The sequence below is a fragment of the Lepidochelys olivacea genome (genome assembly GCF_965140295.1).
Source record: "Lepidochelys olivacea isolate rLepOli2 genome assembly, chromosome: 6".
Classification (NCBI taxonomy): domain Eukaryota; kingdom Metazoa; phylum Chordata; order Testudines; family Cheloniidae; genus Lepidochelys; species Lepidochelys olivacea.
Window position 1 is genome coordinate 7,640,129 of NC_140416.1, and position 12,199 is coordinate 7,652,327.

Sequence of the window (12,199 nt, forward strand, 5' to 3'; positions counted from 1 at the left end):
AGCCAGACTACCTCTCCCGTGAGGGATCCCAGTGGGGGGCGTGGCCGCAGGGCACCCTGCAAGATGGAGTTAGGCTGGGCTGCCCCGCCCATGGAGGCCAAACGAGAGCGTGAGGCCCCGTGCGCCTCACCTCGGCACCGGCTTGGTGTCTGCGCTGCAGGAGCCTCTTCCCCAGGTCGACGCAGCTGGCGAAGCTCTTCTGCCTGGTTTCAATCTCGGACTTGATCCCCTGGTGGTATTTCAGCAGCAGCTCCACGGACGAGACATCTCTGCATAGGGTGACATGCGTCCCGTTTGGGCCGGGACAGTCCCTTTTTTAAGCCCTCTCCCGGCCGTCCCGACTTTTTGGGCAAAAGTGGCCAGTTGGCAACAGCAAACGGGACAAATGACCATTTTTGCCCCCCCCCAAAGGTGGGGTGCGGAGGAACACGTGAGGGGGGCGAGGGATGATACCAGCCCCACTCAGGGTGGGAAGGCAGGGCTCGGTCAGAGGGCAGGCAGGGCTCGGGTGAGCAGCGACGCCAGCCCTGCGTGGGGGGGGAGTGGCGGGAGGGGCCGGGCTCAGGCGAGTGACATGGGCCAGCCCTGTGTGGGGAGATGGGTTCGAGAGAGCGGTTTGGGCCAGCCCCACGCATGGAGGGGCGGGAAGGGCTCAGGCTAGCCCCACATGGTGTCCCTTTTGGAAATATGATCCCGCAAGAAGGGGAGACTTGCGAAGTACAAGGCTGCTTCTCAGTCTCTGATGAGTGTCAGGTGAGCATTTAAAAGCTGGGAATAGAGACGCCACCGTGGCATGTCGGACCCTGTGTGGGGCTTATTCAGGGTCCACATGTGGGGAGGGGGTGAGTCAGGGCGGGCCAGAGCCATTCCCTCTCAATGGCGATTTACCTGGGCTTCTCCTGAGTTTCAATCTGCCGGGTGATGCTCTCCATCCAAGACAGGAGGTCCCTGACCATACTGAAGAAGCGGAATTTCTCGGCTGTGTCCACCAGCTGTGCCCGCCGCCCGCTGCAGGCATCCAGCAGGGACTTCCAGGCCCTCACCACCTCCTGCTCGTGCCTCTGGATTGCGTCAGCTTTTTCCCCCGCATAGGCTGTCTGCAGCCGCGCTGCTACCTCCCGGAACTGCTGGACCTGCCGGAGAGAGCATGGGGAAATGTGGCCAAGGGGGGGAAAGCCGAGCAGCGGGTTCCATGACTCCTGGGCCCCACTCTACCACCCGCCTCTAGTTCTAGACCGGGGAGTCCCATCACAATTCCCGTCTGTCAGACAGGGCTGATCCCAACCACTGGTTGACACAGAGACAAGGAAGTGGTAAATAACAACAAGGATGGGTCACTTGGTAAGCTGGGCACATGCAAACAACATGTATTTTAATATGGCCAAATGCAAGGTTCTATATCTAGGAACAAGGAATGCAGCCCCCAACTACAGCATGGGGGGCTGAACCGGGAAAGTGGGGCCTCTGAAAGTGACTTGGGGATCACACTGGACAAGCAACTCAACATGAGCTGCCAGGGTGATGCCGTACCTGGGAGGATTAACGTGAGAATATTGAGTAGGACCAGGCAGGTGGTATTGTGTCTGTGTATGGCACCGGTCCTGGAAACTGAGCCCACTCTGGTCCAAGGATGTTGAAAAACAGGGAAGGGCTCAGAAAAGAGCTACGGGGCGATGTGAGGTCTGGGAACCGGCCGTGCAGCACGAGACTGAAGGGGCTCAATCTGGTTAGTTTATTCAGGAGAAGGCTGAGAGCTGACTCGATCCTGCTCTATCAGGCCGGGCAGGAGATTTTTGCTAGCAGGGGGCTCTGTAATCTAGTCCAGCCGTTCTCAGATTTCATTGCACCGCGACCCCTCCTTCTGACAACAAAAATTACTACACAACCCCAAGAGAGGGGACCAAAGCCTGAGCCTGCCCAAGCCTGGCTACCCCTGGCGGGGGTGGGGGAGGCAAACCCAAAGCCCAAGGGCTTGAACCCCGTGTGGGAGGACCTGTAACCTGAGACCCATGGCCCAGGGCTGAAGCTGAAGACTGAGCCCCGCCACCAAGGGCTGAAGCCCTCGGGCTTCGCTTCAGCCCCGGGCCCCAGCAAATCTAACACCAGCCCTGGTGACCTCATTAAACCAGGGTCGCGACCCACTTGAGGTCCCGGCCCGCAGTTTGAGAACCGCTGATCTGACACCGTCAAAGCAAGAGCCGTGGCTGGGAGCTGACATCAGCAACATTCCAGTTTGAAATGAGAGGCAGGTGTTTAGCAGGGAACAGATCGCCCGGGGCATGGCGGGTTCTCCAACCCTGGTACGGCATCTATAAATCCAGGCTGGATCGTCCCTCTCAAAGCTCTGCTCCAGCTCAGCCCGGAGTTCTGGGCTGGTGGCAGGCATCCCTGGGGGAGGTTCTCTGGCTGGTTTACAGGAGCTCAGAGTGGCCTCGTCTGGCCCTGTAATCCATGCATCACCTACGAGCCATGTTCCGCGGCTGGTGGCCTACGTGTGCAAAAGCAGAGCATGGCCTAGCGAAACCCAAGCAGGGGCAGACACGGCACCCCATTTCCCCCAGCTAGCCACACCACAGGGAAAACACTTCCCAGCGAGACATGGTGCTCCTGTGACGGGACGACCGGGAGCAAGGAGCAGCTGGCAATAAGGCAGCCCAGGGGCATCGCCGGCAGGTGCTCTATCGCGGCAGAGATGAGTCTGATCCCAGACCCCCGGTGCTCTAGGAGCCCCGAGGTCCTGCAGTGGGGGAGCCGTACCTGCCCCTCCAGCAGGTGGATGTCGCGCTCGAAGGCCGTGTGCATTCGGTGGAAGGACTCAGCAGTGTGGGCATCCTGACCCAGCTCCACAGGCAGCTCCCGCTGCTTCTCCTGGATGAGCCCCAGGATCTCGGTGCCATCGTAGAAGTACTTGCGCAGCTCGTAGGAGGTGGCCAGCAGCTGCACGCGCGTGTCAATGAGCTCCAGCAGGTCTGCCCAGCTCTCGTTCAGCCCGTCCTTCCACTCAGCCATGGTGGCGGCCTCCGAGTGGCCGGCGTCAATCAGCTGCTCGATGACCAGGTTCACGTTGTCCACGCGCTCCTGCCCCACGCTGCCCGTCTCCCGCGCAAAGTCCCGGAACTTCTCCCGCAGCAGCTGGCAGAGAAACAATCCTCACCAGAGGCACTCTCCTCCCAGTGGCGGATTAGCCACTGGGCGAACGGGGCTGTGCCCAGGGGCTCCGGCCAACTGGGGGCCCGGAAGAATGGGCACCCCCGCACTCCGATCCACTCCCCCCACCCGGCGCTCCTGCAGGGGAGTGGGGGAAGCCCCCGCGCCCTGACCCCATTTCCCCGGTAGGAGCACTGGGATGTGGGTGGTGGGGCCCCTTCTTGCTCTGGCCCAGTGCCCCACAGAATGGTAATCCACCTCTGCCTCCTCCGTACCGCCCACCTCACTGTGGGCATGCTCCTCTGTACAGCCCGCCCACCCCTATCCTGGGTGCGCTGCTCTGTACACACACCCCCTTGCCCTGGGAGCGTTCCTCTTCCCTCTGCCCCCAGGGCTAGGCTGCCCTACAGCTCTGTTTCCAGAAAGATCCCCTCGCCCCGCCAGGCTACAGAAAGCTCCAGCCTCACGATGCACTGCTGCTGTGGAAACATCAGGCAGGCGTCCCAGGCCAGGGCAGCCGTGCCCTCAGCCCTGCCAGTCCTTGGCCGGCACACTAACTCACAGTGACATGGTCGTAATCCTGCCCCAACTCCTGGGAGGAGGCGGCCATGTCGCGCTCCGCGATCCACTGCTCCAGGTCGTCCACCTCCCGCTTCAGCTGGAACAGGTGGTACATGTTCTCCAGCTTGTGCCGGCGCTCCTCTGCCAGGTCCTTCAGCCCCGCATACTGCTTATCCACCCGCCCCTGCAGCCGGATGATCTGCTCCCTGGGAGGTACAGACAGTAGGCGGGTCAGCGACCATGATGGCTGGGAGCCCCGTGGTTCGGAAGACGCTGGCATTCCCCGTCGGAATCCAAATTTCCCGCAACACAAAATGTTAAAATAAAAAGTGCTTGGGGGAAAGTGAGCTGTCCCAATTTCAACCTTTAGAAACAACGTCTCTTATACAGTAACTTACAATACAATCTCAAACTAACCGAGCACTCGGGATGGCCCGTTCTGATAGGATCAAACCAGAATGTTCCCATTCTTTTTCAAAAGGAAATGTCATCGAAATAGACACATTCACAGAGAAAGTTTCAGCATTGTCCACACCAGTGGCTCTCAACCTTTCCAGACTATTATACCCCTTTCAGGAGTCTGATTTCTCTTGTTTACCCCCAAGTTTCACCTCACTTAAAAGCTACTTGCTTGCAAAACCAGACATAAAAATACAAAAGTGTCACAGCACATTATTACTGACAAATTGCTGACTTTCTCATTACTGCCATACGGTCATAAAATAAATCGATTGGAATATACATATTGCACTTACATGTCAGTGTATAGCATACAGAGCAGTATAAACACATTATTGTCTGTATGCAATGTTAGTTTGCACTGACTTCGCTAGGGCTTTTTATGTAGCTAGCTATAACACTAGGCAAATATTTAGATGAGTTGATGTACTCCCTGGAAGGCCTCTGCGTACCCCCAGGGGTACACGCACCCCTGGTTGAGAACCACTGGTGCACACGACAGAGACTTCCCTGCTGCCCAGGATGACATCAGCTAAACTGACTGAAGCCCCTGTCTCCCAGCTTAGCTGTACCGACACTGGAGGTTTTGCTGGCTAGGGGCTGAGACTTTTTCCACTCTTAGCTGACATAGCTATGCTGGCAAATCTTCCTAGTGTAAACTAAGCCTCAGTTTCAACAAAATAGCAGGGCAGGGTCTGTCTTTTCCTTCTATGTCTGCCCAGCGCCTGGGCCCTGGCAGGGGTCCTCGGTGATACGATAATACAAATTAATAAGTTTCAGAGTAACAGCCGTGTTAGTCTGTATTCGCAAAAAGAAAAGGAGGACTTGTGGCACCTTAGAGACTAACCAATTTATTAGAGCATGAGCTTTCGTGAGCTACAGCTCACTTCCTCAGATGCATATCGTGGAAACTGCCTGCAGTTGATAGATTTCCACTCCATACGGCTAAATGCAGTGCCTTGCATAATGACAGGTTTCAGAGTAACAGCCGTGTTAGTCTGTATTCACAAAAAGAAAAGGAGGACTTGTGGCACCTTAGAGACTAACCAATTTATTAGAGCATGAGCTTTCGTGAGCTACAGCTCACTTCCTCAGATGCACCACGATATGCATCTGAGGAAGTGAGCTGTAGCTCACGAAAGCTCATGCTCTAATAAATTGGTTAGTCTCTAAGGTGCCACAAGTCCTCCTTTTCTTTTTACAAATTAATAATAATTTCCCGAGGAAAAACCGTGTCTGTTGGAGAATTTGTAAGCAGCTGCATTCAGGACAGTCAGAGCCAGTGTGGCCCAGGGGGCACGGCACTGGGTTGGGAGTCAGGAGACCTGGGTTCATAGATCCCACCTTCCAAAGGACCATGTGATCATCTCCTCTGACCTCCCGTATAACACAGGCCAGAGACCGGCCTTGAATTAATTCCTGACTGAACCAGAGCAGAGCTCGTAGAACAGTATCCCATCTTGATTTAAACATTGGGAGTGATGGAGAATCCACCGCCAGCTTTGTTCCAGTGGTTATTACTCTCACTGCTAAAACGGACACCTTATTTCCAGTCTGAATTTGTCCAGCTTCAACTTCCAGCCACTGGATCATGGTAGGCCTTTCTCTGCTAGATTGAAGAGCCCATTGTTAAATATTTGTTCCCCACATCTGTACGTATAGACTGGGATCAGGTCACCCCTTAAATGACCTTCCCTTTGTTAAGCTTAATAGATTGAGCTCCTTGAGGGTTAAATTCCTAGATCAACCACTGACCTGCTGGGTGACTCTGGGCAAGTCCATTCCCCTCTCAGTGACTCTATTTCCCCTCCCACTCCGGTCTGTTTAGAATGTGAGATCTTTGGGGCAGGGCCTGTCTCTCGCTGTGTGTTTGTGCTGCGCCCGGCCCCCATGGGGCCCTGATGTCACCTGGGGCCTCTACATGCTACTGTAATGCCAACAATAAGTCTGGCATTCCCAGCAAACAGCATCATTAAAGGGAAACTTGCTAGAACATTTATTAACCCCCAACGTGCCAGCCAAACCTCTGTTTCAGAGCTACATGACATGCTAGTTACCCTGCATCCTGTCTAGAAGCTGAAGGCCCACGGATCCCAAGGAGAGTTGCTGGTCACTCGGCATAGGAAGGTTCCCTTTATAAACAGGTCCTATGAGGTGAGTCAATGTGGGATGTGTCAATGTTTTAATGAATGGCTCATCAGCTGTCGCAGATTGTTACAGAACCCAGCAGGCAGTTCACAACCACGGTTTATACCCATAGTTTATAAGACCTTCTGACATGGCCTATAGTCACCTGCCACACATCCTGCTCACGGCCCGAGTATCTATTAACCCTTTACAAATGGAACCTTAATATGACGTGGGACGGATTTGCTCTTAGCCCAAGTGGTAGAGGCCAGGAGCCAAAGGCCCTGGATTGGGCATCTCTGAGTGGAACAGGAGACCTGCCATCTGGCTGTCTCTCTGTTCATCTGTGCAGCCGGACAGTCCCGTATAGACACTGAGGGAACGTGTAATTCCAAGCTCCGGTAGATTTACTCTCACTAGCTTTGATCAAGCTAGCCCGCTAAATATAGCAATATGGCGGTGGTAGCACGGGTGGCAGGAGGGGCTAGCTGCCCCTAGTGCTATCCCGTCCAAGACCCAAGGTGCTTACACGGGCGACTCGCCCATCCCACTGCTGTGCTGCTCTCAGGAGGGTGCTAGCTCGAACAGGGGTAGTGTATGCATGTCTGTCCCGGCTGGTAGTTACCCATCTAGCTGCAATGTAGACATACTCCGAACCTACACAGCAGAGCCAACAGGGCTGGTGCTAGTCCCTGCACATTTATGGGCCCAAGGAGCTGGAATTGAAGCAGCTACCAAGAGCTGGCAGGCAGGCCGCTCCCCACCCCAGTGTCCCTAGATGGTTGGTCGATGCTCCGGTAGTAAGGGGTTCCCGTGCCTGGTTCATACGTACCCCTCCGGATGGCCCACAGAGAGCAGCGTCTGCGCCCTGCCAGCCAGCTGCTTGATGCTTTTGCCATAGTCGTCCATGGTGCGCTGCTGGCGAAGATGTCTCTTCAGCATAACAATGCTGCTCTCTTCATCCTGCAACCAGACATGGTTAGCACCGGGGCGGGCTGCCAGAGCCCACGCACACCTGGGCAAACATTCCCGTTCTGATGCTCCACTGCCCTCCACTGGCCAGACATCGGGGCAGAACGTGGGCGACAAAGCCGGGAACTGGGCCCTCGCTTGTTCAAAGGGGCGCCTGCCATTCTGGCCTCTATGCAAACTAGTGCCAAGCGCAGGATTCCTGCCATGCTGCCTTGTCCCAGCCATTTCCAATCAGGGGGTTTGCAAGCTCCCTTTGGGGTGCTCTTGCTAAGAGTGTGTGTGTCTTGCTGCACTCGGGAAGCCACATGCAGTACATGGCCATAGCAACCAGTGCTGCCAAACTGCACAATAGTTATGGATTTTTCTTAAATCCCCAGCTCCTGGAGTCACATGATTACCCGGCTTTCAGGAGAACGTTTCCTAGCACCCGTGGTTATGGAGAAAAGCTGGAAATCGTGAGCCCAGTGTGACCCTCACAGCTTAGAAACCAGAAGGCAACTAAAATAACAACAACAACGCCCACTTTCATTATCACTAGATCTCAAAGTGCTGTACAAGGAAGGTTGGCATCATTATTTCCATTGCAGAGAGGGGAAACTGAGGCACAGAAAGGAGACGTCACCCTGCAGCAGAGCAAGGAATAGAAAGAACCTAGATCTTCTGAGTCCCCACCCAGCACGCGGGCCACTAAGACACCCTGCTTCCCTCGGCCAACATTTAGTATTTATTTTAAATCTCATGATATCGGGGGGCCTGGCTCATGATTGGGGTTGGCTGACACTGAACCATTCTTATTGTTCTGACAAAGCCCGTGAAAAAAGGTGCGTATTGTGGAGCACCATCTACTGGCACCTGATTTACTAAGTACCTAGTTACGCATCTACAGACTTCTGTGTATTACAACGCGCCCCTGGAACAGCCATCTGGTCTCAGGTGGGCCACACCCAGGCTGGGCGTTTTTCAATTGCAGTGACACGCAAACCACCCCACAATGATCAGCAAGGACAAAATCAGCCTGCTGTATGTAATGACAGGGCCTGGCTCTGAGGGAAATGGCCTAGATCTCCAAGCGGAGATCCTCACCCCTGCTCTGGCCTCTTTCCACCAGGTGAAAGGACGGAAGCAGTGCAAATGGACTCTTAAAGCTCTGGCTCAGGGAGTGTTCTCTCGGTGGGCAGGATAGAATCTGGGACCTCTGAAGCTTAGTGTATGAGCCTCTACTGCCTGAGCTAAAAGCCACGTGGCTCTTAGCTAAGGCTGTAGCAGACTCACAGATCTCTAGCTAGATTAGATGCCACTAGACAGGGACAGAGCGCCATGCCCAGCAGGCCTGGGTTACACAGGCTGTCCTCTGAAGAACTCCCTCACAGGCCCTGGTATAGGGGGCATGCCAGGGGTGTGGCTGGGGCACACAGCGATGTGAGGGAAGCCCAGGGAGACTGCTGTAACTTAAACAGGGCCCTAGGGCTAAGTTACACCCTAGCCTCTGTGGCCCAGAAGATCAGGAGGTCAGAAATGTGACTTAAAGTCACCTTTGTGCAGCCTGCTCCTGAACCGAGTGTTCTTTGCTGATGGTTAGATTCAGAGATGTGAGAAGGGGGATTCCCCCCCCCCATCTTGAAAACCGATTTGTGTGTAAAAATTTGTTTTAAAACTGAGGCCGATGTTTAGGGGAAGGTCGTGGTATTTGGTGCTTTTCCTCAAGCCTGAGCTCCTGGAGTCACGTGATTATGGGAGACTCTCGGCTTTCATTTAAAATCACAGGACTTTTTTAAGCCAAACTCGGGCATTTGGAACGCGCGGAACTGGCAGTACATAGCCAGATGTGTCCATTGCTGAGGAGCGGAAAGCTATGTACACAAGGCAGGAGCACACCCATCTCAGATGCACATTCACATGCATGCAGAAAGAGGCCTCGGAGTGCCCTGACTAGGGAAGGCATGAAGCCATGAGCACAGCAGAGCCATGTGGAATTTTACTCCTGGGGGACTTCTGCACTACCGTGCACGTGCAGGATTGTTTTTCCCCCCGCAGAAAATACATTCTGGCTGAGAAGTGCTGCAGTTCCCCCTTTCACCCACCAGAGGCTGCTGTGGCGCCTGAACAGCAAGTAGTAATGAATGCAGCGGGCTGCTCTGGCACACAGCGGCCTCTGGTGGGCAAAAGATGGAACTGCAGCACTTCTTGGGCAGACTATATTTTCTGGGGGGAAAGAAATTGCGGGCAGTGGTGCAGAATCCCCCCAGGAGCGGCACTGGGGAGCAAACGTGGCTCAGCAGCACAGCGCCCGGGGCCACACGGAGCCTCTGCAACCAAGCACAGCAGGAGCCTCCGGAGTCACAGCACGCCCAATCCCAGACCGGAGCAGCCTCCCGGTGCCAGCATGGTGTCGACATTTGTAGGAGGAGGCCTGGGGACGGTGCTGGGCCGTTCAATGGACACCACGTGCAAACACAACTGACGACACAGCCCAGCGGGTTTGAGCCATAAATGGATCTGGCGGCTACAGCGTCTTCTGTGCTGCAGAGCATCCACCGTTGGTCTGGGCCCGGCTCGTCCCGCCACTGGGGCATGCACTGGGTGGTATTGCAGAGAGGGGGGCCACAGAGTTCCAGAGAGTTCAAGGCCAGAAGGGACCGTCTCGTCTGACCTCGTGCACCGCCTAGGGCACTATAGTTCATCCAGACACCCCTGGATTGAGCCCGACGTCAGTTAAACTGCAGCTTTTCAGCCCTAAACAGACTAAACTACTGTTGCAGGCACTAATCCCCTTGCCCCAGGAGAGGCTGAGGTGCCAGGCAGTTCACTCCCATGCCTGCCCCACTGCAGGTCCCTGCCACTGTGACCTGAGGAAAATTCCTTCCCATCCCCAAGTCTGAGGATCAGTTTGACCTAGAGCAAGACATGCCAGCCAGGCAGCGAGAAAGAGGATTCACTGGAATACCTGAGAGCACCGTCTACCCCATGCAGAGCCACTGTCCCACAAGGGCTCTTGGGGATGGTCTGCACTGCAGCTGGGAGGTGTTATTGCAGCATGGGAGCTAGAGGAAACAGGGGTGATGGAATGGGGGGGTCAGGAGGACGTCCCTCCCCCCTTCACTGGCTGTAAGGGTGAGCGATGGAGGGGAAAGGGGGAGGAAAGGAGGTGGAGAGGAGTGAGCAGGAGGCAAGGTCATGGGGGGGGAAGAGGCAGCGTGGGGGCAGGAATTCAGGGGAAGGGGCAGCGCGGGGGTGGGGGCCTCAGGGGAAAGGACAGCGTGGGGGTTGGGGCTCGGGAAGAAGGGGTAGCAGGGAGCGGGTCCTCAGGGAAAACACACAGGGGGACGGGGCCTCAGTTTGGACACCACTGACCCCCGCACTTTTAGGGACCTTCTGCTGCTCCTGAGAGGAAAGCTCCTGTAGGGAATCAATAATGGTGACGCTGCGGCAGCCTGGCCTAGCCCCACCTGCCCAGGCCCTGCGTACCCACGCAAGCAGGTGCCGTGTTCTGCTTTCTCTTCAGCTCATGTAAATCTTTCGCCTTTTCCTGAAGGCTCACTGCTCCCAAGACAGCAGCTAGCTTGCGTCTACATGTGCTCCATGCACCCCGCTCCTGACTGCAGTGCAGACGTACCCGGAGAAACACCTGGGGCCAAACTTAGCGCTGGGCAGAGCTGGGCGACCCCCGATGTGCTGGCCATCGCCCAGACCCCAGTTCACTGACCGCAGCGGGACCTGCTCTCTGCGTGTTTTATTGCTAAGCGCCAGCTGTTCTCACCTGTGGCTTCTCATCAGCCACCACATAGAGCTCTTGCTCGCTGATCCAGGCCTCCGCCTCGCCGGCGTCCAGGTAGTACTGCTGGGCCTCGTTCGCTTGCTGCAGCCGCTGCCACCTCCTCCCCGTCTCCTCCTGCAAAGCGCTCCACGACTCCTTCAGTAGCCACCGCTGCTCCTCCACGGCGCTGCAGTCCCCCTCGGCTGCTGCCACCATGTGCTCAGCCCTGCACAGGACATCCTCCACCCGCGGGGCATGGCCCGCGATCTCCTTCTGCAGTGTCTAGTGGGGGAGAGCCCGCGTCACCCCCCAGAAACACGCCCGCTGCCCCGCGGGCATCGCGAAGGCCCAGCGGAGGGGACGGCAGGAGTTCTGCCTTCACATGGGCATGCTAGCTGCTTCCCAGCTAACCACCCCGATGCAGGGGCAGAAGTGGCTTTTTCCTGTTCGGCTGGTGCGCGGGCAATGAACGTGTCCGGCTAGTGCCCAGGCACTGGGAAAATATTGGTTTAAGTCTCGTCATTTTTTCCTGCATTTGTACAGCACCTAGCGCAATGGGGGCCTGGTCCTAGGCTCAATGATAATACAGCTAATCAATAATAATATCAAAATACCCACAGAGACAGAGGCCCCAGAGAGTCACCACAACTAAGGGGTGGGAGGGGCTGATACCGGCCTGTGTGTGTGAAGGGGTACATGCCAAGGAGCGGGAGGATGGTGCTGAAGCGTATGGCTAGTGACGGGGTCACACTCGGCAGGGAAGGGATGAGCCAGGTGGCCTCTAGCTCCGACCGCGGCCATGGTCTGTAGCAATGGGACAGTCACCGTAACCATCTGACTTCAGCGTCATTGACAAGCTCCGGGCCTGCGCCCCGGCACGCGGGAGGAAAGAGATGTAGGTGCCCTCTGGCTCTCCCGTGCTGGTGACCCTTCTGGGCAGGAAGGGGGCAGAGCCAAGGGAAGAAACGCCTCCCACCCCTAGGTGCCCACATCGCTCTGTGATGTAACAACCCCACAGGGTGGCACAGGGCCAGAGGGATGCACCAGCACGCCACATCACGCAGCTGCTCTGTGATCACTTTGTGGCCCCCCACAGTCCCAGCATGGCTGCGATCCTCCCATGCTGCCTAGGGGGTCTGGGCGCCCAGCTGCCATTCGTTTTAATGGAAAATGAGTGTC

At 56.1% G+C, this 12,199-nt stretch overlaps 1 protein-coding gene across 1 annotated transcript in view; it reads right to left on the minus strand.

The window, feature by feature from the left end:
* Window positions 1–12,199, minus strand: part of SPTB (spectrin beta, erythrocytic) — a 135,139-nt gene that overhangs the window by 29,325 nt on the left and 93,615 nt on the right. The window contains exons 23-28 of the mRNA XM_084632316.1: window positions 11,024–11,302; window positions 7,127–7,257; window positions 3,710–3,914; window positions 2,758–3,132; window positions 889–1,133; window positions 131–269 (exon numbers count right to left, since the gene is read on the minus strand). Coding sequence (XP_084488442.1) covers window positions 131–269; window positions 889–1,133; window positions 2,758–3,132; window positions 3,710–3,914; window positions 7,127–7,257; window positions 11,024–11,302 — 1,374 coding nt within the window. The remainder of the gene's footprint in view (window positions 1–130; window positions 270–888; window positions 1,134–2,757; window positions 3,133–3,709; window positions 3,915–7,126; window positions 7,258–11,023; window positions 11,303–12,199) is intronic.